This window comes from Dipodomys spectabilis, unplaced genomic scaffold (assembly GCF_019054845.1).
Source record: "Dipodomys spectabilis isolate Male_0828 unplaced genomic scaffold, ASM1905484v1 ptg000054l, whole genome shotgun sequence".
Taxonomy (NCBI): domain Eukaryota; kingdom Metazoa; phylum Chordata; class Mammalia; order Rodentia; family Heteromyidae; genus Dipodomys; species Dipodomys spectabilis.
The window spans coordinates 1,828,703-1,855,690 of NW_024870731.1; the positions used below are offsets into that span (position 1 = coordinate 1,828,703).

A 26,988-nucleotide genomic window follows, 5' to 3' on the forward strand; every position below is an offset into this window, starting at 1 on the left:
GGAAGCTGAGATTGCCATTACAGGCCACCCAGAAAGAAAAGACAGAGAGTCCATCTCAGAAGAAGAAGCTGGAAATAGTGGCACACACCTGTCATTCCAACTATGATTGAAAGTATGTAATAGGTTGATCACAGTCCAGGCACAGGTCCAGGACAAAAAAATCAAGACCTTATCTCAAAATAACTAGAGCAAAAAATAGCTGGAGGTATGGCTCAATGGTAAAATGCCTCTCTAGAAATATGAGGTCCTGAGTTCAAACCACAGTACTACTAAAATAAAACAAACAACCCTTCCCTCCCCCAACAAAACCTTAACAGGAATTTCTCCCTTAGATGGCGGAATTTCTACTTTCCAACCCCTAGTTTTCTACATTTATTTTCCAGACTTTCTATAAGGAAGAGATATAACCATGAAAAAACAAAATTGGTTGACAAATAATGTAAGACCATAAACATGGATTTAGAAGAAATAGAAAGCTATAAGTAAAAGAGGTCCCAACCAACCTATGATCAATAAATATCAAACTTAAAAGACCTAGCAGAAGGAGAAATCTTTCTGCAGCTCAGGGAATTTCTGAATAGAGTAAATGACAGCTGAAGATATTATTTGGGTTAGGTGTATAGAAGATTTTCTCAGTGTAAGTCAAAAGGTAAGACGACTTCTAGGGAGTTGAGGTATCTGTCCAACTATCTTCATAAAGCACCTCAAAATGGCCCTTGTATCCTACTGTTCATGATAAAATATCTCACGAGCTGAAAATAATGATTTTCCCACTCAAGAGCTGTACAAGTAAGGGACAACTGAGATGTGCCACTTTGAAAGTTGGATGGCTATTTTGCAATCCTGGCAAACCTGTTATGACCAGTCTTTGACTTTTTGGAGAAGCTAATTACAAAAGAGGTGTCCGGAATGTCCTGTAGAATCCCAGCTCCAGCACCTCTAGCTGTGTGGCCCTGAGCACAGCTCTCTTCTCTATGAAGTGATGATGAAGTTGACCTAACAGAATTCTGGAGATGCCATGGATACTCTGTACCAGAGCTGCTTCATTGTAAGTATTTAAAAAACAAGAGGTTTATGCCTTATTACTTATTAAAAATGACAGCTTTAATCTACCAGTCAATTATTTATAATGGACTCCTATTACTCCAGGAACAGTGAAGAACAGGCAAGAACCAGAAGTTCCCCTTGATACAAAACACAGGTTACTTCTTAGCTACATCTGTTACTTCCTAGGTAGTAAGGTAGTCTGACTTCCAGTTGCTTCCTTCAACACACATACCTGCATCCATTCCCATACACAATCCAAGATCATCTGCATATCTGTCAAGTATCTAGGACCAAAGACTTTTGTCAGTTATGAGAAATTTGTGACATTAGACCAAGGTCCTTGACATTAGTCAAGGTCCTTAAGAAAATTAGGGTTGCCAGACATGGAATTAAGCACATAGCTTGGGTGGTCTTCCCCTATATTCCTCATATTAGATGACATTGGTTATCACACTCCTGAAAAGCCCAGTGCCCCTTCATTTTACCTATCTCTGAACCTCCCAAACCCAACACAAATTCCTCCAACCCTATACCATTTTTTTTTTTAAATAAGTTTTTAATTGTGAAAATACCGTACAGGGGGATTACAATTACATGAGCAAAGTAACAAGTACATTTCTTATCAAATCAAGCATTGTTGCCTCCTCCTTTGTTTTTCCCCTACCATCCCTGCCCTCCCATCTCCACGACTACACCCCCCCCCCCCGCCATTTCTTGATAGGCAGCCATCCTTGATGCCCCCTACCAAAACAAAACAAACAAACAAAAAACCCAGGCCATTACTAGGTTCTCTTCTCTCTAGTGTATTTTATCACATACGATTTTCAAATTATATTCATTTCTGGTTGCAAAAGTAACATTGTTATTCTTTAAATAAGATAAGGCACTAATTCCAGCCAATTTATTCATTCTCTACTCATCTGTAATTTTTATGTAATGGAGGAGGACAACAAAGGAACTGTAAAGTCTCTTATAATTGCAAACTCAAGAGAGAGCCACTGTGAAGAATTTGATTTCCTGTGTTATACATACACATGTGTATATAGTTATATACAGATATACACATGTGTACATGTATATACATACATATATGTATATACCTGTATATATATGTATATATGTATACACATATACATCCTAATATGGGTGTGATTAAGATACTGCCAAAAAAAATCAATGAAGACCATTGATTATCCTACATTTATGCTGCATCTGGGTTACATAAAATAACTTCAGCTGAGTGCCAGTGGCTCACACCTGTAATCCTAGTTAAAGGGGCTGAGACCTAAAGATCACGGCTGGAAGCCAGTTTGAGCAGGAAAGTCCATGAGCCTCTTATCTCCAAATAATGATAAAATAAGGGAGGTGGAGTTGTGGCTCAAGTGGTAGAGTGCTAGCCTTGAGCTGAAAAACTTAGGGACAGCACCCAGGTCCTGAGTTCAAGCCCCAGGTCCAGCACACACACACACATACACACACACCAACAAACAAAACCCAACTACTTCTAGATTGAAGGGACAAAGAAAGGACCATTGAGAGGTTATAGTTACCAGAAATCCTTGTTTAGCCAAATAATTCTTCCTAGAGGGGCAACAATCAAGAGGGGATCCATGTTTTATTGTATCAGTTGAAGAAGGGCAGGGCACCAACACCAGATTGGTACCCACCATTAGCCCCTGAGAATCTTAGAGCAGCAGTAGCCACCTTTTCTAATAATAATAGTAACTATTATTATTTTCTACTTAAAAAAAAACCAGTACCAGTATCTCAGACATTACATGTGACCTTAAGCTGAGTTCAGAGTATCTAAGATATATATATTTATAGCCACAATAATACTGAAAAGAAATGATTAAAATAGTAGCAGGGGTTGTTAGAGCGTAGAAGGATAACCATGTTCTTTTCTTTCTCTTTTTTTGTATTTTTCCGTGATGAACATACATTTTTTAACAGAAAAGACGTTAATGTTCAAACAGAACAAAGGGATAACATCACAGCATTCCATGGCTCACTGGATGTGGCTCAAATGTGCCCAGTAGCTGTGCACAGATGTGCACAGAGAAGCAGGGCTGAATGTGCAGCTGGACCATGGGGAGTTTGCTCCCCCCACTCCCTAGTAGAATAGTACACGGCAGCCTCTTTCAGTGCTGGGCCAGCTTTTCCTCTCAAACAGTCCAGGAGGGGATTTATAGGCCCAGAGGGATCCAGACATCTGTGATTCAGTCTACTGACCACACTGCACTAACCTTCTTGTAGAAGAACAGAGCCATGGAGTCAGGCTCCCTCCATAGTGTCCACAAATGCTGCCTTTGTGCTAAAGTCCAAGCCCCCAACCCATATGAGTGAAAGGGAGACAGCACAGAACAAATCCTGCAGTGTCTTACTGCAAGGACCACTCACACTTGTGAATGGGCATTTAATCTCTTTGGAACAGGATGCCAGCCCAGAACTCCCCAATGTCATGGGCAAACTGCAGTCTCCCAAGGACCAGAGGAAGAACTGCTAAGTGCTTCAGTATTGATGAAAGCATCAGATTTGGACATAAGGCTTCCTTTATCCTATAATTAAAGGAACCCAATCTTAAAGACATAACTAGATATCCAAAGGCATTCATACAGCTCTAAATACTAGGAGCCAGGGGAAAGGAATACAACAATCAAGCTGCTCCAGCCTCAAGTCATTTTTGAAACTGAAAAGGCATATGTGATGTACACATTCCAATAAGGGTGAACAGATGCTAAGAGACTTGAACCACCTTTATTTCCCTGGTTCGCTGTTGCACCCTTTTAGAAATGGCATGGAAACCTATACAAGAAGGATGAATGTAAAGCTGGTCCACTGAGCACCCCTTTGGGATCTACCTCCCCAGCCTTATGTTAGCATCATCTCTGTCTAGCTGATAAGGGATACAATCAGGAGGTAATTACTGGGGTGCTAGGGTCAGAAATAATGCTGTAGAAATTGTAACATATGCCCCAAGGTGAGTTATAGGAAGGTATTTGGGGGTAGGTGGTGATGACATTCTCCATGCTTCCCAGGTCATCCTGCAAACACAACAGTTCTTTCTGTGCCAGTTCTCTAGAGTAACACAAATTTCCAAAGTGATCAACTATTTCCCGCAGTGTTTTTTTAATATAGAATTCTCAAGAACAAAAGGAAGGAAATAAAACTTACCTGAGAAGCCAAAAGAAAGACTTCAAAGGCATGATATGTAACACATAGGCATGCTGTGTCACATATACCACCTGAGGGGCATATTTCCATACATGAACTCCTTTCCCCACAAGCATATTGCTCAAGTTCTGTCTGCCTGTGTGCATAACCATTATGAATAATTGTTCTATTTCTTTCCTTTCTTCCCCTTTGAGATAGGGTTTTCTGTATAGCTCAAGCTGGCCCTACACGCTTGATTTTCCTGCCTCAGTGTCTTCAGTGCTGGGATTGCACTCAGGCAAATAATGTGTTTCAGCAAGGTTGTTTCTGTTTTATACATGTAGCCTAGTGTTATCTATTTTTTTTATTGTGAAAAAACTGTACAGAGGGGTTACAATTACATGGGCAAGATAATGAGTACATTTCTTATCAAGCATTGTAGCCTCCTCCTTTATTTCCCCTTCCCATCCCTTCCAAGCCTCCCCCCTCTCAATCCTCCCCCCACCCCCCCACCAAAGTTGTAAAGTTCGTTTTCGACATAAGAACTTGTACTTCTCATTGTTGCATCTATTTACCATGATATCTAAAAAGATAAACAATAAAGTAACTTTGCCAAAAATAAAAGAACACAAATATAAAAACCGGTGGGCCAGCAAGCTCAGAAAGACAAATATAACAAGGTACCAGTGGGTCTCATCTGTAGTCCTAGCTGCTCAAGAGACTGAAATCTAGAGGATCAAAGTTTAACATCAGTCCAGGAGGAAAAAAAGGGAAACAAGAAACAAAAAATAGGGCTGGAGGCATAGCTCAAGTGGTAAGTACCAGCTAAGTAAGCAAGCTCGGTAAACATGAGGTCCTGAGTTTAAACCCCATTACTATCAAGAAAAGGAAGACAAACATGTTTTTTGCTCATATTCAGAGGCAGTAGGGGAAAGAAGAGGGTAAAGATATGTGCATGTGTCTGAATATGATTGAAGATTGTTAAAAAAAAGGAGGAGGGAAAAGAGAGAGTTACATAAGTAATACAGAGAGGGTGAATTTGATCACTGTATGCTATTTTTTAAGAGGGAGGAGGAGCAGGAAGTATGATGGGGAGGTGAAATTGATCAGAAACATTGTAAATGTGTAGAAATGTAACAATGAAACCTTCCCCTATATAACTAATATAAGCCAATAATTTTTTTAATTTGAATTAATGTGAAGTTAAAAGATTAGTACAAAATAATAAATCTTATCTATAAATCTCCTTTCCAGTTATATTGAAGTAAACAAAGATAATGTTCAAAGATTCTATAATGGATTTGTGTATATGTGTATATGCATGTTAAAAGTAGTTAAGCTTAAATGTTTTTATTTTTTAAAAAAGGAGGAGGATGAGGTCAAGATAATAATATACACGGGGCGATTTTGATCAAAGTACATTATATGCATATATAATGGGGCCAAACTCTGGGCCTGGGCGCTGTCCCTGAGCTCTTCAGCTCAAGGCTAGCACTCTACCACTTGAGCCACAGCACCACTTCCGGCTTTTTCTGTTTATGTGGTGCTGAGGAACCCAGCACTGAGCCACCTTCCCAGCCCTTGAACCTCCTTTTATACAGTTAATTTATGCTAATAATAAATGTACCATTGGCTCTAGTAAGATGCAGTTCATTACCACCACATAGGAACCTAAGGCAAAGGACGGACATGAATCTACGAGAAGGCAACTTTCTGTCAAGCAGAGCAACATGAGGGAAGGAAGAACAGCCTGGTACAGGGGGTGGGCTTACTAACTGCTTGTGGAAAGAGCAAGGAACTTCCTGGGTGCAGGGTAGACAGACAAGTGAGAAACAATGGGAAGAGATGGCAGCAATGAGTGAGCTCCATAATTAAGGGTGGAAATAGCTACCTATCACCAGGATGGATAGGAAAGGGTTGAATACAGTAAATAGGCGAAAGAATTTTCAAACAGCAGAACTCAGCAAAAGACCAAGATGTGCAGGGCCTGCGAGGTGATGAATCCTCTCAGGGAGCCTGTGATGAATTTGTCTGGAGGGTTGAAAGACTGGTTATAAGGGACAGCAGATGAACATTCTCTTGCTAGCTTTGAAAATCTTTACCTGCCTTTAATTTCTTGTTCTCCTCCAAGAAGAGATCAGGGGATTTCAAGAGGTGCAAAGGCCTAAGCCCTGAAGAAACAGAGCCAAACCTATAGCTAAAATGAGGACTTCATTTTAGGAGAAACTGTCAGCAGAATGAACAGAATAGGCAGGGTGGGGTTGAACATCACAAGAGGGATGGCATCTACAGGAAAGCAGCAAGAATAATGCAGGCCCCGAGAACTCATAGTATGTTGGCCAAAGAGAAAAGGGTGAGAAAGAATCCCAAAGAGTTCTCAAGTCATAGATTTTTCACAGCATGGGCTATGCCTTGGGTTCTGGTCCACATAGAACAAACACACAGAAAGCAAAGATAAAATGTTTCCAAGCCTAAGTATTTGAACCAATTAGAAATGGCAGACTCAAAAAAAAAAAATGGCAGACTCAAGACTATGGCTCAGCGAAACAGGATGAGCTTTTCATGGTGTGACTTTGGGATTTGGGCTGACAGAGTATTTCTATGATTATTACATGGGGTCCAAGGCCTTAGGCAAATCTCAATTTTTACTTTAAAAGCTACACTTTATCAGGAGTTTAAGAACATCTATAAATACTTGTTAACTAAGAAATAACTATAGCTTGAAATTGAATGCAAAATAAATATATTTCTCATTAACTATATGCAGAGCTTTAGGGACTAGTATTCAGTGAGGGTAGGGTGACAAAAATAACTTCAGAGGATGGGGTGGAAAGGTGCTGGTGGCTCATGCTTGTAATCTTAATTACTCTGGAGTTTGAGATCTGGAGGATTGAGGTTTGATGCTATCTCAGGCTGAAATACTCAGTTAACTATAAAATAATCACCCCCCAACAGGTTGCAAGCATAGCTCAAATGGTAGCAGTCGAGCAAGTGAGCAGCCCTGAATTCAAACCCCAGTTCTTTGGGTAGCTGATAGGGAGTTTGGATTCCCAAGGGCAAAGTCATCTTTGCATGTATAAACATATATTTTGCAGATATTTATGATTTTATAGTATATATTGTAAATATGGTTTATATATAGTGTAAATATTTACAGTATATAGACAGTATATAAAAATATACACATACACATACATAATGTATATATACATATACTGTATATACATTTAATGGTATGTGTGTATATATACAGTAGAATGGTAAAATATATACTGTAAAATGGTGACTATACACACGTATAAGGCAATATAAGAAACTGTTATTTGCAATAATGGACTAGTTAACTTTTCTTTGTACTGGAGCTTGAACTCAAGAGTTTTTCCTGTCAAGGCTGGAACTCTATCTCTTGAGCCACACCTCTACTTTCAGCTTTTTGATGATTAATTGGAAGTAAGAATCTCATGGACTTCAAACCTCAATAATCAGATCTCAGCCTCCTGAGTAGTTAGAATTACATCTGTGAGCCATTAGTAACTGCCTAATTATTATTTAAAAAAAAATTACTGTTTAAATTGTAAACAGATTTTTTTCCTCAGGATCAGTCTGAAGAATAATTATCCAGAAGAATTGTTATCCTAATGAGTTAATTCTGTTACTAAATTTGTTCTCTTCAGCATTGAAATGACTTCCATAGAATCCTTGTGACCTGTGGCCACATTTTTTCCTCTCAAATGAAAAATATGGCAAATGATATTTATTGTATTTTGTACAAAGAAATGTATTATGTTCTTTTGTATAAACACCAAAAGATCTGTAGTCATCTCTGGAAAGAAAAGAAATTGCTATTAACTATGAAAGTAAAATATCGGTGGCTAACTAAAAGCATTATACTAGGCACTTTGAAAGTGTTGTCTCATAATGTATTTATTTTGGTGGCACTGGGATTTGACTCAGGGCTTCATGTTTGTTAGGCAAGTACTCTACCACTTGAGCCAAAATCCTAGCTGTCTCACAAATTTTTACAGCGATTCTACAAAGGAATTGGTAACATGGAGAGATTTACTCATAAGGAAAAAAGATGACAAGATCTAGAGATGTTAAGTCACCTGCCCAATGTGACAAAGTCTTTGAATGGAGAGAGCCATGGTCACAATCCAGGCTCCTGATCTTACCCTAAGGGTCAGCAAACATTTTCTGTCAAGTGCCAGACAACAAACCAAAACATAGTAAAAATAGGGTTTTGTGGTCAATATGGTCTTTATCACAACGATTCAACTTTGTCATTATGGTGCCAAGGCATCCATTCACAATGTATAAACATATAGCCATAGATGTGTTATAACAAAATTTGACTTATGGAACATGAAATTTGCATTTCACATAGTTTTCAAGAAACATTCATCTTTTCATTCCTTCCCAATCATTCTAAAAAGTAAAAATCACTGGGTAAACTTATATACAAAACAAAGGGTACAGAAATCAACAACCGTGACAAAAGGGAATAAACCAAAGAAAAAAAAAGAACCACAAACAGTACAATAAAAAAACAAACCCTCTTGTTTCCATTTCTTGGAGTTCATTTCGATAAGCATCATTTTATATGATTTATGCACATAGCTATCAAACCCTTGTGATCCTCTCCCTAAGAATATCCTCCTTTGTTCTCACTGTGTGAATGTTTAGAGTGCTGCTTAATTAATCATGTCCAAGTGTAATGATTTGTCTTTTACATCCATTGGGTTTACTTGTAAATTTATAGGTACATCTTAATTATTATAAACGAGGGAAACCATGCAACCTATGGTTCTTTGGGTCTGACTTACTTAGTATATTTTTTTCCATTTCCTTACAAATGGGGCAATGTCATTCTTTCTGATACAAGCATATAATTCAATGGTATATATTTACCACATTTTCTTGATCCATTTATCCACTGAGGGGTATCTGGGTTGATTCCATATCTTAACTATGGTAAACAATACTGCAATGAATATGGTTGTGCTGGTGGCTATTCTGTACCCTTTGTCTTGTATATAAGTTTATCTGATTTGCGGAGGAGAAGAGGAAGTACAAAAATGGTGGGACAAAGGGTGAACAAATTCAGCAGTGATACTCACTAGACAATATGTTGGAAATGAACTATACAACTTGGGAGAGGGGGAGAGAAGTTGGGAGGGGAAAAACTGGGAGAGAATGACACTTCAAAAAGAAATGTACTCATTTCCTGACTTATGGAACTGTAATTCCTCTGTATATTGTAAAAAATAAAATTTACATTTTTTTAAACAATAATAACAAAACCCTACTGGATATGGTGGCTCACACCTATGATCCTAGCTACTCAGGAGGCTGGGATCTGATGACTGAGGTTGAAGCCAGCTCAAGCAGGAAAGTCTACAAGACTCTTACCTCCTCTAATTAAGCAGCAAAAGTGGCTCAAGTGGCAGAGTGCCAGCTTTAAGCAGAAAAAGCTAAAAGTTCCTTCCTAGGCCTTGAATTCACACAAAAATCAATTAACCAGTCAATCAACCAATCAATGGCAAAGTCATTCTTAGCTAATAGGCCATTTTTTAAAAGAGGAGCACACTGCATTTTTTTTTTTAATTGTGAAAATACTGTACAGAGGGGTTACAATTACATGGGCAAGGTAATGAGTACATTTCTTATCAAGCTTTGTTGCCTCCTCCTTTGTTTCCCCTTCCCTTCCCCGCCTTTCCCATTCCCCCTATTTGCCCCCCCCCCAAAGTTGTAAAGTTTTTTGACATAAAGACTTGCAATGGGTCCACCTGTATCCCTATTTAAACGATTTGTTTTTTCCCTTCCCCTTCACAAATTATACCAACATCAAATACAATGAACACAGGGGTTATGCCATGGGGGAGGGACATAAAAAGCAACAAAGAAATCATCTTATAAATATGTTAGAAACAATCGCAAGAAAGAAAAAAACATTTGAATACTCATCTTGGTGGGAGTGTAAACTTGTTCAACCACTTTGGAAAGTAGTATGGAGGTTCCTCAAAAGATTCCAGATAGAGCTCCCCTATGACCCAGCAATCCCACTTTTGGGCATTTACCCAAATGATCACAAACAAGATCATACTAAAGCTACCAGCACAACTATGTTTATTGCAGCATTATTCACCATAGCTAAGATATGGAGCCAACCCAGATGCCCCTCAGGAGATGAATGGATCAAGAAAATGTGGTATATATACATAATGGAATTCTATGTCTCCATCAGAAAGAATGACATTGCCCCATTTGTTAAGAAATGGAAAGACTTGGAAAAAATTATATTAAGTGAAGTAAGCCAGGCCCAAAGAAACATAGGTCCCATGGTTTCCCTTATAACTAGTATAAGTCTGAGACAAGCAGGCAGTATTTTTTCTCACAGTGCCATGTGCTGCCCTCCTGCTACCCTCCAGCTCCCATCATATGCTGGTTTCCTTAGGAGCCAGAGGCATATAAAGTCTAAAACCTGCAAGAGCATTATCTGAGTAGTGCGGAAATACAAACTGTAAGGAGAAATCTAAGAGAAATGGTTCTGACCCCACCTGACCCTTGATTGCCACTTGAAACAGTTTTCATTCTTTTCAGTTTTCAATCTTCTACTGAAACAGACATTGATTCAAGTCGACTTGAAACCAGCAGAAATTCTGGGCAGGACTTCCCAATCACAAAGTCATTGTGCCTTCCTTACCTGCAGGGTTTGGCTGAAGCGCTTTAACGGTGTGGCCTTCACTGGTGGGATGAGGTTTGCTAGTGATGTGACTCTGGAAAGGGGTTTAACCCGTTTATTACTAGGTTCCTGTAGGAGAGAGGGAGAGAGAGAATGAATATATGTCAAGGTCAATTCAGAACAAAAGCAACTCTATTATACAATCTCATCCCACAACATCAGCTGCTGGCTGTGCATCCCCCACTTAAGGAATGTAAATGGGCTCTTTTCTCACTCCAGCTCCACAGACAGGATCTGACTTAGGAGTAGAGAGGAAAAAATGACAGATGTGGACAGAGGCAGTTCTGTCAGGACAGAAGAAGCCGTGGGACCTGCCAACCTTTAATTCAGAAGCTTCCGCTTTGTTCAATCATTCTTTCCACCCCAGTAGAGAAAAGTGACCTCTGATTTCCCCTCCAATGACCTTGCCAGGTACTGACGAGTCTTCTACTGCTTCTGGTTTCATCCTTTAAAACACCTTGCCCCACCTTGTCTGAAGTCACTGTTCCTTTATGCAATGGCTTTTTCTAAAGCACAAATATTATTTTTAATCCAATAAACTAAATTTTTTTTCTTTAAAAACTGGGATAAGAAAGTACCCTTGTAATCTACAGTGCACTTCAAATGTACATATTAATATCCATAAATTAAAAATCTGAAAGCAAAAGAAACCATACGAAAAAATCAATGCTTTCTATAGTATTTATAGACTCTAATTTTGAAAATCACTCTGTAGAAAGTATTTGTACATCTGCAAGTTACTCTGAAATTGACTGATGGGTGAGAGGAAGACTACTTGTTCCAATGACTGCAGACAAGAATTACATAAATAAAAGCAACAGGCTACGGAAAGAAAGAGATGACAGACACAACAGTTTACGAAAGACAAAGAGAAGAGTTACCCTCGTCTTCCTAAGCTCCATCTGACCTGTTGTAGCTTCTGGGTGGCACATGAAAACACCAAATTTGGATGGAAAAAGCCCAAAGCAGACAATTGTGGCCAACCTCAAACATTTCCTGATGCAGCACCTAGATGCTCATCTTTCCTTCTCATCCATTGCTCTCAAATTCTGTTGAGAGAACTCTCAAGTTCCAGTTCTTCAGGCCATCCCTGCAGAGCATTTGGAGCATAGCAGGTGCTTGGAAAAATCCTTGATGACTCCAGAATTCTACTGGGATGCTCTCATGTCTTAGTATGCTCTTGCCAGTTTCAGAAATTAGAAGCCATCTCTGAAATAGACTGTCCCCAAGTTCGCTGGCATTCAAATAGAAAAAATTTAAACTTACATAAAAAAGACACACACACACACACACACACACACACACACACACACACACACACACAAATCTCCAATATGGCTAGGAGTCACTTCGTGATCTCTCAAAGCAGTCTATCACTTTTCTAAAACGAGAAATTGACTCCAGGCTGCAGCAGAGCTCTCTGGATGCTGTGATAAGCTGAACAGAGAGAAAACTCTCAGAATACCAGGAAGGCTCAGTTCCAAAATGCAAGGGATAAGTTGCTCAAGGTGAGTCGCTGAATTACAGATAAAAGTGCTGAAAAGAAAGCTCCAATAGCCCTTCTGCTGTGTCTTTCAGGATGCTCTGCCCAGTGCGTGGATCCCGAGCATCTGCACCCACAGAAGATTTGGAAGAAAAAAAATCACGTCACAGCTGCACCCTTGGCGTACTGAATCCACACGTGCGCATGCGCACACACAGCCTCTTAGCATCCCCTGAATTTCCCCAAATGGCTCCTGCTTTGGTCTGGAAATACCAAGGCAGTGATAGCTCTACCTTTGATAGCAGAAGCTACGCTGCAGCAAGTGACTCCCTGGAGGGAAAAAGGACTTGGTATCAGATAATCCCATATGCACTTCCGAGCCCAGAGACTCTGAGCCTCATTTTAATGGCTAAAGCTGCTAACGCACAAATTTCTGTATCAGAATGGGAAGGTTGAAGGGCAAACACCAGCTGAGTTCTCTTGCTTAAAAGGGGGCAGGGAGCTCTGCACACTTGGCAGGCTGTGGGATGAACCAGCTCCCTTCCACTTGCTGTGTCATCTGTTCTAGGGTTCTGCTGACTTTGCTGCCCATTTTACATGACCTAATAGGAAGAGCATTATCCCCACAGCCCTAAGAAATAGGTTCAATCCAAAAACCAGCTCTCCTACAGTTTAAGAACAGGGCTACTACTTGAGATAGCCTTTAAAAGGGCTTGCCAAAGGCATTGCTCATATGCATGTAAACATCAGACTGCTCTCCAGTAATCTAACATTACCATGTAATGAATAGTTGAGTCAGAAGGCATTGCTATGTGATTTAGTGTTACAATTCAGCAATGCAGCCAGGTGTTAGGTTCAAAACCATAACTCTTACAGGCTATTGGATCTAGAGGAGTGGAGTGGGGAAGCATCTATGACTATTCACAGGAGAAGAATGAATTATGGTGTCCTCCTTGAGGGCTTTGGTGAGAATAGGAGAGTAAAAAAACAATTCCTAGCCTAATTAGAATTTTCTTTTCCATTTACTCAGTCTGTCTCCAGCTACATTTTACTGTTGTCTAAAGAGCCCTCAGGGAAAATGTTTCCAAATTCTAGTTCAATACTCTACTGAGAACTAGCAAAGGCAAAATCAGGGATGCTTTCAAGCTTTGCAGAGAAATGTTAGAATACAACTTGCAGAGGGTTCCTAGTCTAAAACCTCTGCTGTCAGACCAAGCTGGGCAAGGTCAATGCTAAACCCTGTTTCGAGTATACACAACATCTCAGACACATCAACTTAAATGTTTTTTTTTTTTTTTGCCGGTTGTGGACCTGAACTCTGGGCCTAGGCGCTGTCCCTCAGCTCTTCAGCTCAAGGCAAGCGCTCTAACGCTTGAGCCACAGTGCTACTTCCGGCTTTTTCTGTTTATGTGGTGCTGAGGAATCGAACCCAGGGCCTCAGGCATGCAAGACAAGCACTCTACCACTGAGCCACCTTCCCAGCCCAGGCACATCAACTTAAGAGAGGGCAGGAGGAGGTATCTCTAAAGAACTTACAAAGTGGAAAAGGCAATAAGCATTCCATGTAAACAAAATTTTTTGAATAACAATTGATTGTTCCCTGTTTTCTAAGCTTCATAACTTTTTTGTTTTTCTTGTCTTATTGCACTAGCTAGGACCCCTGTATGTATACTGTTAAAGCCAAGACAGTAATTACATTAGTCTAATTCTTGATTCTAAAGTAATTTAATCTTTATATAATGTTCTTGCCAAGAGCAGGGGGATGAAACACCCTTTATCAAACAGAGAAAGTCCCCTTCCATACCAGGTTTACTGTGAATTCACAAAGACTTCTATTGACTGTTTTTGTTTGTTTGTGTTTTGGGTCCGGTCATGGGGCCTGAACTCTGGGCCTGGGCGCTGTCCCTCAGCTCTTCAGCTCAAGGCTAGTGCTCTATCACTTGAGCCATAGTGCCACTTCTGGCTTTTTTCTTTTTGCTTATGTGGTGCTGAGGAATCGAACCCAGGGCCTCAGGCATGCAAGGCAAGTGCTCTACCACTGAGCCACCTTCCCAGTCCCAGGAAAATGATTTTAAAAAAGAGAGAGAGAGAGAGAGAAGGAAATAAAGAGATGGAAGGAAGGAAAAGAGAATAAAGATACCTTTTCATCCAGAGGATCTGATTTCACAATTTAAAATATCTCTTAGACTAAGTTATAAGCAATTAGAAATATAGCACTTTATGTACCTTTAATCTTAATTCATCTTTTTTTCTTTTTGGTGCCAGTCCTAGGCCTTGAACTCTGGGCCTGGGCACTGTCCCTGAATTTTTTTGCTTATGTCTAGTGGTCTACCACTTGAGCCACAGCTCCATTTTCAGCTTTTTGGTGATTAATTGGAAATAAAAGTCTCACAGATTTTACTGCCTGGCCAGCTTCAAACTGAGACCCTTAGATCTCAGCCTACTGAATAGTTAAGATTACAGGTGTGAGCTACTGGTGCTTGGCAATTTTTAATACAACTTTTAAAAAAGTAAATGGATTTTCATCTTTCCTCACTAGGGAACATAATGACTCTTATCTAATCCTTGTTCTTCTCCATGAGAGGCAAAAGCTAAAGCAGATTGCATGATATAAGAAAATGCCTGTAATATCAATATAACATAGCACTTTTTTATTTTTTTTTGGTATGGGTCTTGAACTCTGGGCTTGAGTGCTGTCCCTCAGCTCTTCAGCTCAAGGCTAGTGTTCTACCACTTGAGCCACAGCGCCACTTCTAGTTTTCTGGTGGTTTATTGGAGATAAAAGTTTCACGGATTGGGAGCCAGTAGCTCAAGCCTTGTAATCCTAGCTACTCAGGAGGCTGAGATCTGAGGATCGTGGTTCAAAGCTGGCCTGGGCAGGAAAGTCCAGAGTTCAAGCCCCATGACTGACCAAAAAAAAAAAAAAGAAAAGAAAAAGAAAACAAGTTTCACAGCCTTTCCTTCCCAGGCTGGATTTGAACCATGATCCCAGATCTCAGCCTCCTGAGCAGCTAGGTTTACAGGTGTGAACCACCAGCACCCAGCCCTAGCACATTTTGTTTCCCTCCAAAAATAGGGCCATAGCCCAGTACTGGTAGCTTATGCTTGTACATAGCTACTCAGAGGTTGAGATCTGAGGATTGTGGTTTAAAGCCACTAAACTACAATAAACCAGAAGTGAAGCCTCAGGACCAGCATCAAAAAATAAAAAATAAAATACAAAATGGGCCATTAAAATAGAAGTGATATACAAAAACCTATCACTTATCTTTCTGTACTTCATTTTTGTATCCAGAGTGTGGTTAGAAGCAGTGCAAAGATGATATGCATCATATCAGCTGCTCTAAGAGTCTGCTTTCATTGAGCCTCAGAAATGGCTGAGAAGCCCTTTCAACATGTGGAAATAGAAGGGAGACACCTGGTAATGCTCTAGATGGCTTTCATCAGCCTCATGTTAAACAGAAAGTTATACTGTTATAGTGACTGAGAAACTCCAGCCTAAGTAAATGATAAGAATGAATGAATACTGGTCACAGGAACTTGTTTCAATGTTTGACATTACTCCTCCAACATCCCTACAAGTTAACTATCAGATACCCACTTTAAAAGAGGGAAAACTGAAGGACTGAGTAGTCCATTTGCTTAAAGTCACTCTGCTGAAAAAAAACAAACAAGAAACTGGTGATCAGGATTTAAATCCAAGCAGGCTAATTCCAAAGTCCAATACCTATACCAGGGCTGGCTAATTTTTCCTTTAAGAGGGGCCAGGCAGTAACTAGTTTAGTCTTTGTGGGCCATTCAGCCTGTGTTCTTTTTCTGTCAGTAGCAATGGGGTTTGAACGCAGGGTCCTGTCCTTTCTACGTAGATACTCTGTCACTTGAGCCACAATTTCTAGCTCTGTTTTTTTTCAGTTGTTTTTTCAGGTTGGATCTCACATTTTTGCACAGACAGCCTGAATCACAATCCTCCTACCTAAAGCCTTCTGTAGAGTTGAGATGAAAGGCATGTGTCACCATGTCTGGTTTGTTTGAGTGAGATAAAAGTTTGGCTAACTTTTTTTTTGCCTGGGTTGGCCTTAAACCACATCTCTACTACATGAGTAGTTGGAATTTAGAGGCATGAGCCACCAACACCGGGCCTCTTCTTTTTCAACTACTAAATATATACATGGAAAGTATTCTTAGTTTGAGTCTCATAGGAAGCGTACCATATTTGGCCTGCTGACTACTCAGGCCACTTTGCTGGCCAATGGTGCTTAGTTTCAACTCAGCTTTTACTGTGCCAAACCTCCTGGAACTGCCCTCTCAAATGGCATTCTGAGTTATTTTCAAGCTTCTGCCAATGATACAAGATTGATTTGTACAATCTTCCCCTGATGTGCAGATGATATATAGAATTCTACCTTATCCTACTGCATAGTATACCTTTTGCTTTCTAAACAGATCAGTCTAAACTTGTTAATACCAACTTTCTCTGACATATAAATAAAAATATAAAACAGATAACAGTGCTTGTGGGATTTAATAGAAAGTAGGGTAGGTAAAAATGGAGAAATCAGAGACTGATCATTGTAAAAACTGTGTGCGAGGCAAAGGGGACTCAATCAGCAATCCTGCCTAGGACAGAAGTAAAAATTCTTCACAATAAAAAGTGTTTTTTAATGAACAGAAAACTGTTTTTGCAAGTGGAAAAGGCAAGAATCATCTGAGCTTTCTGCATCAGTAGTTACTGTGGGCCTGAAAGGGAGGAGACTAAAGAGATGTGTACTTTTCAGAAAAGAAGAAACCTGGTAAAATGAAAAAAAAATCCTCCCACTGAATTTCAGTAACTCTCAAGTATTAGGGACTAGAATATAGAAGGTACACACAGCTAGAAAATTGAAAGTGAGAGAGCGACTTCACTACATTAAATGTCAAGGATGGTAGTCCCTTGGAGAAGTACCAGCCTAGCAGCCAGATTCCACAAATTCTGTCATACTCTATTAATACTATTTACTTATGTGTTTGTTGCTTTCATTAGGACCCCAACAGGCTCCTGATTTCTGAACTCCATAGCATAAAACAAGCCAGTAGAGGCCAACTCTGATTTATTTGTGAAAATCAATGTGGGTCGTTTAAGATCAGACTGTCAAAGGACAGGAGTTCTCTGATCCTGTTGTATTTATTTTACATGGTGAACATGCTTTGCTTTCCTCCATAACTGCCTCCTCATTGGTGCTTTTCTTCCCAAATTTCTACAGTATCACTGTCTTCTTCCTAGAAGGAGGCTAAGACTTATCATTCATGCCTGATCATCACTCTGACCCTGCTCGCTGAAGCTCTGTGAATAACACTATGTGAAGCTCATTATTCTGCAACCACCTTGAGGTGGTTCACATTGCTTTACTGCTTTTCACCAAGATTCTCATCATCCAAACTTCTAGGTCACCAGATTCTCGCATATTCTCCCTTCCTCTCACATCTTCTATTGCCTTGGCCATCCCTATCATCATACACCACTGATTAGTACTTGTACTCCTGCCTTTGCTTCCTTCCAAGCTCTAAGCTCTGCTTCAACTAGGCTCTTTGTTCCCTTTGTAGGGGTAGGGACTTTTCTTTTTCTGCCAAGGGCCATTTGGACATTTATATCACTATATGCCATACAAAATTATCAATAAAGGCAGATGGACAGTGGGTAGTCAACAAAAGGCATTACAGGTCTGTCTTGTCATGTACCAAATGATTTTGTAGGCCTTATATATTTATCTAATCTCTTTAAGTTAAATGGGGAAATACTCTCATGCTAGAGCAGTGAAAATGAATTTTGTGGTAAAAGCTATACTTTACAGGAATCTTAATCTGTGGTAGGCAGTGGGCTAAGAGCTTTGCATAGATTTGTTCATGCAATATTTAAAATATTCTCTGAACAAACTGGTATCATTCTCCCCATTTCACAATTGAGCAGAGGCAAAATGTTGCACCTATACTGGATTATACACATCTGGTGTGCTACTCTGACCACCAGATAGTGACAATGAGCACATGGCACAGTGCTTTGTGACCAGCAAGCTCTCAACAGAGCCCAGAACAAGGCTCAAACACTGGGCATGTATGTCTTTTACTGAAGATTATTCCTCCTTTCCACCTTTGTCTGTGAGAACAGGCAGATATTTCATCACTCAATATATGCCTGCTCTCTCATTTTTTTTAAATTTGATTTTGAAATAATTTTAGATTCACCGAAGAGTTGCAAAAATAGAACAGAGTGCTCCCATGTATCCTTTACCCTACTTCCTCTAAGGTTAGTCTCTTACATAACCACAGTGAGATGTGAACAACATGAGAAACAAACATATTAAAGAAGTTATTGGTATTTTACCAAGTTTTTCACTAATGTCTTTTTTTGCTGTCCCAACATCCAATCTGAAAGCCCAAATTTTTTTATATCATCATCTTATCTTCAGTTTCCTTCAGTCTGTAACAGTTCCTCAATCTTTTGGTCTTTCTAATTTTATAGCAAAATGCAATCGTTAGCTTTGACACTTTTGAGGAGTTCAGTTATTTTATATGACTCTCAGCTTTTACTTGAGTGATGATTCCTTACAATGAGGAACAATTTTTTTATTTGTATTTTGGCAAGAATCCAACAAAAGGATGTGGCCTTCTCTTTATTTCATAAGGGGAGTATATGATGTTGTTGTTAAGTCTGGTGATATTCACCTTAACACTTGGTTAAATGTGTTGTTATGGGTGTTAAGCCCTCACAAAAAGTTAAGTGTTTTATTTACAAACAAGATCTTTGCAAATATAACCAAGTTCAGATGATTGGAGTGGGCCCCAAATCCAATCAGTAATGTCTTCATAAGAGGAGGGGAAAGCCGGGCGCTGGTGGCTCACGCCTGTAATCCTAGCTACTGAGGAGGCTGAGATCTGAGGATTGCGGTTCAAAGCCAGCCCGGGCAGGAGAGACCGTGAGACTCCTATCTCCAATAAAAACCACCAGAAAACCGGAAGTGGCGTACACTGTAGCTCAAGTGGTAGGGCGCTTGCCTTGAGCTGAAGAGCTGAGGGACAGCACCCAGGCCCAGAGTTCAAGCCCCATGACCGACCAAAAAAAAAAAGAGGAGGGGAAGCTGAGCACCAGTGGCTCACGCCTGTGATCCTAGACATTCAGAAGGCTGAGGATCATGGTTTGAAGCCAGTCTGGGCAGGAAAGATCATGAGATTCTTATCTCTAATTAACCACCAAAAAGCCAGAAATGGCACTGTGGCTTAGTTGGTAGAGCTAGCTAGCCTTGAGCAAAAAAGCTCTGGCTCTGAGTTCAAGCTCTAGATCCAGCACAAAATAATAAGAGGATTTAGATAGAAACACACAGAGAAAAAGTGGCTATGGAATAGTGGAGGCTTGTATAAATCAAAGAACATGAAAAGCTGCCACCAAACTCCTGAAATGTATTAACAAGGAAGATTCCTGTATAGGTTTCAGAGAGAAAGAAAGAACACATGATGGAGGGGTAGGAGGTGCCTCTACTATACCCTGGTCTCAGACATTTGGCTTTCTGAAGTAAGACAATACATTTGGGATTTATTTAGTGCAGATACTAGGGCTTGAACTCATGACCTGGGCACTGACCCTTAGTTTGTTTTGTTTTTTTACTCAGTGCTGAAGTTGTACCACTTGAGCCACAGCTTCATTTCCAGATTTTTTTGCTGGTTGGATATAGGAGTAGCTAGGATTATAGGTGTATGCCAACAGCATCCTGGCTTACATTTGGGTTTTAAACCACTTGGCTTATGGTACTTTGTTGCAGCAGGGTTAAGAAACTAGCATAAGTGGCAGCCCTGGCTTTCTCCACTGTGATGATACCATTTGATAACCCTGCAGTGAAGGAATTATTAATGTCTATGTGTAGCCTTTTAAATCCAGTTCATAGAGAATTTACCTCCTATCTACAGAGTGTCTAGGGGTCACTCTTGGGGAGTGTCTCCAGCTGCACAGGAAGAAATGGAAGATGGACACAGAGTCCAAGAGTCAATGTCAGCTGGAGCTGGCAGGAAGAGGGTGAGGGAGGGGCAGAGCAGGCAGGACACAGCCACAAGGAGCCTTCATGTTGCTGTTCTGGCAATACAGTGGACTTGCGGGGGGACAGGAAAGGGAGGTTCCTTGGAACTGGCAAGTGACTCTTTGTCTTATTTTTCAGAAATGAAAATGATTGTTTCTAATTCCAAAAAAATCCATTAAAATTGTTTTCCTGCTCTCTTTCCGCTGGCATACAGTTAATTAACCTGGTACCACCTGTTACCAGAAGATGAAAGGCAAATGATGAGACCCAGATTCCAATGGTAATCTGGCTTCACTGATTAAGCCACACATTTCAGAACAGTTTCAAACCTACAAGGTAAGCAAAAGATCTTCAGACACAGAACCTTCATTTCCTTCCATAGGAGTTTACCGATGATTTCAATTAAGGCTCTAAAGTTTGTGATAGTTGCAGTCCACCAGGAGCATCAGGCAGGATCTCTGCTACTTAGGGCCTGGCTCCTCTCAAACATGAAGGCCATGCCTTTGTGTTTGTTTTTGTCAGCTAAGTCCTACTTCCCACTCCTCTCTGGCTCCTCTCTTCAACATCAGATCAGGTAAGAGGAGGAAAACACTCCAATTTCCCCCAAACGCTGAACATATTGAGGGTGGGAAAGTGATACTCATTCCTTGTGAATCAGTTCTCAACTGAGTTAGCACCAAAAGCCTAGTGAGACCCTATGGCTCAGAAGCCCAGAGGTCATAGTTGTCTGCTTTTTAGAGAGCCTGGATCAAGGGAGACGTCAGGAGAGCTAGTTGAGCTCGGAGAATGCTAACATGAGATTCTGAAGCCACACCTAGAATCCCTGCCCCAAACCCTGTGCAACAAAACAACACAATGCAACACAATGATGAAGAATTCAAACATTAGGATTCTGTGGTGTCCTACTTTGTGAGACTTTCTCTGATTTCTTCTCTGCTTCAAGTCCAACACACTTGTAGGTAAAATACTATAGCTCTCTTCTGTTCAAATAGACTGAATAGCAAGATGGGAAGGAGGGAAGTGGTTGAGACAGAATTCTTTTTTCTTCTTTCATTTTATGTTTGTTTTTCGTGTGTAGTGTGCTGGCACGGAGGCTTGAACTCACAGCCTTTTACTGTTGCCAGGGTTTTCCCGTCAAGGCTGATGTTCCATCACTTGAGCTATACTGCCAGTCCAGCTTTTTGTTTTTTGCTGGTTATATGGAGATGGAGTCTTTTAGACTATTTTGCCTGTGTTGGCTTCAAACTGCTATCCTTAGGTCTTAGCCTTCTGGTTAGTTAGGATTATAAGCAAGAGCCACTGGCATCCAGACTTTGAGATACATTTCACCAGTATACACAGAGAAGCAACTGATTTTACTACAAACTCCAGAGGATTGGTGTCTAGGACATGATTTTGTTCTGAGAGATGACCTCAAGCAAGTTACTGCATTCCTCCCACCCACCCTTACTCCACCACCCCTTGCTTTTTTTTGAGACATGATCTTACTATGTCCAACTGGCTGGCCTTGAACTTGTGATCCTCCTGTCATCAAAGAGCTGGGATTATAAGCAAAAGCTACCATACCACACTGAGATTATTGCTTTTATTCTTACTAAATTGAATTTTTGCCCACATGTTGGAAAAGTATCCTGTCTACATTCCTATTATGAAGAAACTAATTTTTTTTTGCTGAATGAAGGTTTATGTGCTAAGGGGAAAAATAATTCAGGAAAAATACAGGACTCTCCAAGAACCAGAGCAGGTAGCAGCCTAGGTTAAGAACACAATCTCTCAGTGCCAGTAAAATAAAACAGAAACACTGTTTCAGTCTGTAGTTTTGGCTAAGGTTTCACTCCTCAATTACTTTCAAAGTTATTCCTTTCAGTCAACATTTGAAGGGAAAGTCAACATTTGTCCTGGCAGCAAGCCCACATTTGTTATTTTATTAGTCTGCTACTGGCTAAATTGGCCCAAGATTAGACACATCTAATAACCAGCCATAAAACACTGGAGTTTAGCAGAAAACCACATTGGAGCTCTCTTACACAGGATGTTACCATTTCTTAACCCAGGGCAAGAGGAGAAATGCTCACACCCACACCGGAGGAGTTCCTTTCAGCAATCGCCAAACCCCATTGCCTGAGGCTCATCTTCGTCAGGCCCAGACAAGGAACTAGAGATCTTCAGAGAAAAAGGAAGCCAAAGATTTACATCACTCTGGGGTCCCTAGTTACACAGAGCACTTACACTGTGGAGGCAGAAAAGGCCAGAATCTTAGTGCTGTGCCAATGCAAGAGTTCAATCTCCTGAAAAAAAGGAAGCTGTGTACCAGTGGCTCATGCCTATGAATCCTAGCTACACAGGAGGCTGAGATCTGGGGATCTAGGCTTGAAGCCAGTATGTGCAGTAAAGTCTGTGAAACTCTTATCTCCAATAAACTACCAAAAAAGCTGAAAGTGGAGCTGTGGCTCAAGTGGTGGAGTGCTACCCTTGAGCAAAAGCAGCTCAGGGACAGTGCCCAGGCCCTGAGTTCAAGTCCCAGGACCAGCACGCACGCACTCACACACACACACACACACACACACACACACACACACACACACACACACAACTAGGAGGGAAGTGCCCAGACCCTCAGTTCAAGTCCCAGGACCAACACACACACACACACTAGGAGGGCTGCTAGCAGCACTGCATCTCTGTGGCTCCAGGCAAAGACCACACTGGGGGTAAGGATTCCATACAAGATGTAACCATCTTGTCCTACCCATACCCAGGTCTGGAAAGTGGGGCTGCAGCTGAACATTCCCATTTAATGACGTCAAGAAGACACCTGGAGGTGACAATGATGTCCTACTCACAGTCACAGGGCCCTAAGGAAGGCCTCTGTGGCTTTAGAATTCCTCATCTACTTCCCACTGACTTCTTGGAATCCCTTGGGTGAGATATAAGTTCTGCCTTTGTTTATCTCTGTTAAAGGGATAGCCTGGCTCCCTCTAGAGCAGGATTGGAGGCTAGGGAGAGAAGCAAGCCACAGGGGGCTTCCTTCCCTGCCTTAGGTCTTAGGAACTGATGCATACATACTTCAGAACTACTTGGAGGACCTTTCCTGACTTCTCTCAGAGCTAGGAAGAAGTTGAAAGCCTCTGTGGCAGGTGGTTGAATTCTTACCACTCTGGCCCGAAAGATACATGTCATTCTTTGCAGAAGATCAACAGATAAAATAGGAGCCAACCTTTTTGGCCAAAACTCAAGACCAATGATCTAGAGCCAACAATGTAACCTCTACAGGCTTAGTCTGTTCTGTTGTGAAGTGGGAATGACTCCTACCACCTTAGAGTTCTGGGCTGGAGCACATGAGTGTGGAATATGCTTTGCTCAGGCCCTCCCCATAGAAAAGGAGCATTGCCCTTATTTCTCATGTCCTGGGAACAGCACAGTGTCTCCTCCAATCTGCTCTCTAGCCCACTTCATTCCCTGAAGCACTGGATTTTGCTTCAAGCTTCCCAAATCACCTGCCACAACCATTCTACTGGTCCTGCTCAGGCTACTGAGGCTGCTGGAGACCAAGTATTTTGATTCCACATTCCTGCCTTCCCTTTCTTCCTGTGGCTTCATCAAGCTCTGGTGAGGTAGAACAACATGGGGAGTGGTTTGGCAGGATCCATAGCTCTGTGGAAGGAGAGGAAAATATCAATGGTAAAGGATAAGAACCAAGATAAGAAGCTGAGTGGAGGTAGGCATCTAGTGATGGGTCTTAATTTCTGTATGGACCCTGCCTCCATCCCTGATGCTGAATTCTGGGCCAAAATAACTTCTCTGCAGCCCCGAAACTGTCTGAGCTTAGGCAATTGTCAGATTTACAAAGTGGAATTCTTCTACAAAAAGAACTCTCCTAAAAAAGAATGTGTTGCCTTTGGCTTCCAGAAAAGATCCTACAAAGCCTCACACATGTTCTCTCATCCGCTTGTCATTTTTTTGACTCTCAGCATTATTCAGCTTTCCAGAAGAGGAAAAAGAAAGACAGATTAACCAAAAAAAAAAAAAAAAGATACAGGTGAATCTAGAGATCAAACTACCTCAGACAAGCTAAGCAGAGTCAGGTCTGCCATCAGAGACTGAAGAAGAGGCAGGGCCTAAGCACCCCTCTCTGGCTGCTGTGTAAAAACCTAAAAGGACATCTGGCCAAGGTCACCAGGAACAGAGGGAGAGACCATAGGCCCCTCCTATTGCTGCCTAATAGCTTTCTATTTTTGGTAAGAATAGTGACTTTTTTTTTTTTTTGCCAGTCCTGGGGCTTGAACTCAGGGCCTGGGAACTGTCTCTGAGCTTCTTTTGCTCAAGACTAGCACTCTACCACTCGAGCCACAGCACCACTTCTGCCTTTTTCTGTTTATGTAGTAGTGAGGAATCAAACCCAGGTTTCATGCATGCTAGGCAAGCACTCTACCATTAAGCCATATCCCAGCCAGGAATGGTGATTTTTGAGCAGACAAGCTATGCAGGGATGGATGTGAGCTCCAGAGGGAAACACAAAATACATTCATGGGGCTCCTGGTAACCCAGTTGTCCCCTCTGCGCCAGTGATTCTTTCAGATGCTTGGCCCCTCTATGTCCTCAACAGCATCTGCCCATATTAAGAGCCAGGGAACTTGACACATGGGGTTTTTTAGAACATCCTGCTTCCAACTGAGAGAAGACGACATTAAAATCTGATCATTCTAATGGGGTGGGGGTGGGGAGAACCACATGGGACTGATCAAATTTGGTATATTCTTAAAAAAAAACAACCAACTTCAGCCTTCCTGTTTTTGGCTTTCAGCTGACATCTTGCCACCCACAAACAATGGTATACAGAAAAATAAAGTACAGAGCCTGCTGCAACTGCAAAGTTGAAAATCTACAACAGATTCGAATGGCCCTTCTGCCTCCCCATACATCCCTCCCATGAGCAGAAGAACAACTTCTAAATGTTGTTCTTTATCAAGTGCTTGTGTGCTCAAGCAGAACTCAAGAATGGCTTTATTTGGTAAGAAAGTTCAATCTAGCGTACTTTTTCCCCCCTCTTCCTTTCTCTTTTTTTTGCTTTCTTTCTTTTTTTGAGCAAGAGTCTCATTCTATATAGTTCAGGTTGGACTAAAACGCTCATTTCTTTTGCCTGGGATGACAGGTGTACATCACCATGTCTGGCTCTGTATCATATTTTTAATAACAGGAATTTAAAACTTCCCACTAACAACACATTTTTTTTTCAAAGGTATATGAGCAACATTGGCTTTTGGTATTATATATTTACAACCTTGAAACAAAGTGGTTATATGTTATTTCTAACTCCAGCAATGAATGTTTTAAGATGTATCATTTTTGAATGTTATTAAAATTCAGAAGCATGTGGATATGAAAAGAAGGCATCACTGGATGAAGGCAGCAAAGAGTCTCCGAGAAACAGCTCTGTTACCATAGCACTTTTGGCTCATTTCTGTTACAAGATGATAATCAAGAAAATGGACAATTGCAGTTCATTTAAAATACAGAAGTAAACACAAATTTGTACTTGACTGTTGCATTTGATTTTTTTTTTCAAGATTGGTGCTCCAGCCAGGGCATAAATCAACCAATGGCTCATCTCAACCAATGGCTGGGAATAGTGGTACATGCCTATCATCCCCAGCAACACAGGGAAGCACAAGTAGGAGGGTCATAGCTGGCTGGGGGAATAAAGGAAGCTCCGATGTTGAGTATTAACCAATATGAAAAGGGATCAAGGTGTGCCTCAAATGGTAGAGCACCTGTCTAACAAGCACCAGGTCCTGAGTTCAATCCCTATTCTAACACAAAAACAAAAAAAGGACACTAGTGTTTTGCTGAAAATGGTATTTATTTCCAAAGAAGGATGTTGGTGAATGAGAGGACAAAGTTTTCATGTGTTTCTAGATAGTGAAAACCCCATTCAGAAAACTGCTGGGCATTCCACCTGTAAAAATTTCCCTGGCAGGGGCTGGGAAGGTGGCTCAGTGGTGGAGCACTTGCTTCGCATGCATGAGGCCCTGGGTTCGATTCCTCAGCACCACATACACAGAAAAAACTGGAAGTGGTGCTGTGGCTCAAGTGGTAGAGTGCTAGCCTTAAACAAAAGCAACTCAGGGACTGCACCCGGGCCTTGACTTCAAGCCCCAGGACTGGCAAAAAAAAATAAAAAAATAAATTAATAAATAAATTAATTCCCTGGCAGTTTGACAAGCACTTGCAGAGGTGGAGCAAAAGCTCATTATGGGCCAAGCCCTCCTCCTTTCAGCACAGATATTTAGGAGACTGGTGATGAGGAGTATGTCTGAGTTCTCATAGCAGGGCTGTTTTGGGAGAATGGCAGGGGCCACCTGACCCTGCAAAGCCTTGATGAACTGTGACTAAATAAATGACACATTGCTAAGTCCTGGTCAGTTCACAGATTCAAGAAATCTTCTAGAAACAATTTATCTGTCTACTCCACACAGCAACCCCACCCTATGCCATTGAAGAGGAAGCAAAGTGTTCAGAGA

The 26,988-nt window shown here is 40.9% G+C and overlaps 1 protein-coding gene across 3 annotated transcripts in view; it reads right to left on the reverse strand.

The window, feature by feature from the left end:
- The window catches only part of Arhgef3 (Rho guanine nucleotide exchange factor 3), a 353,091-nt gene that overhangs the window by 37,926 nt on the left and 288,177 nt on the right, over positions 1 to 26,988 (reverse strand). For all 3 annotated transcript variants that reach the window (XM_042679973.1, XM_042679974.1, XM_042679975.1), the window contains one exon: positions 10,904 to 11,011. In XM_042679973.1, the coding sequence (XP_042535907.1) occupies positions 10,904 to 11,011 (108 nt within the window). The remainder of the gene's footprint in view (positions 1 to 10,903; positions 11,012 to 26,988) is intronic.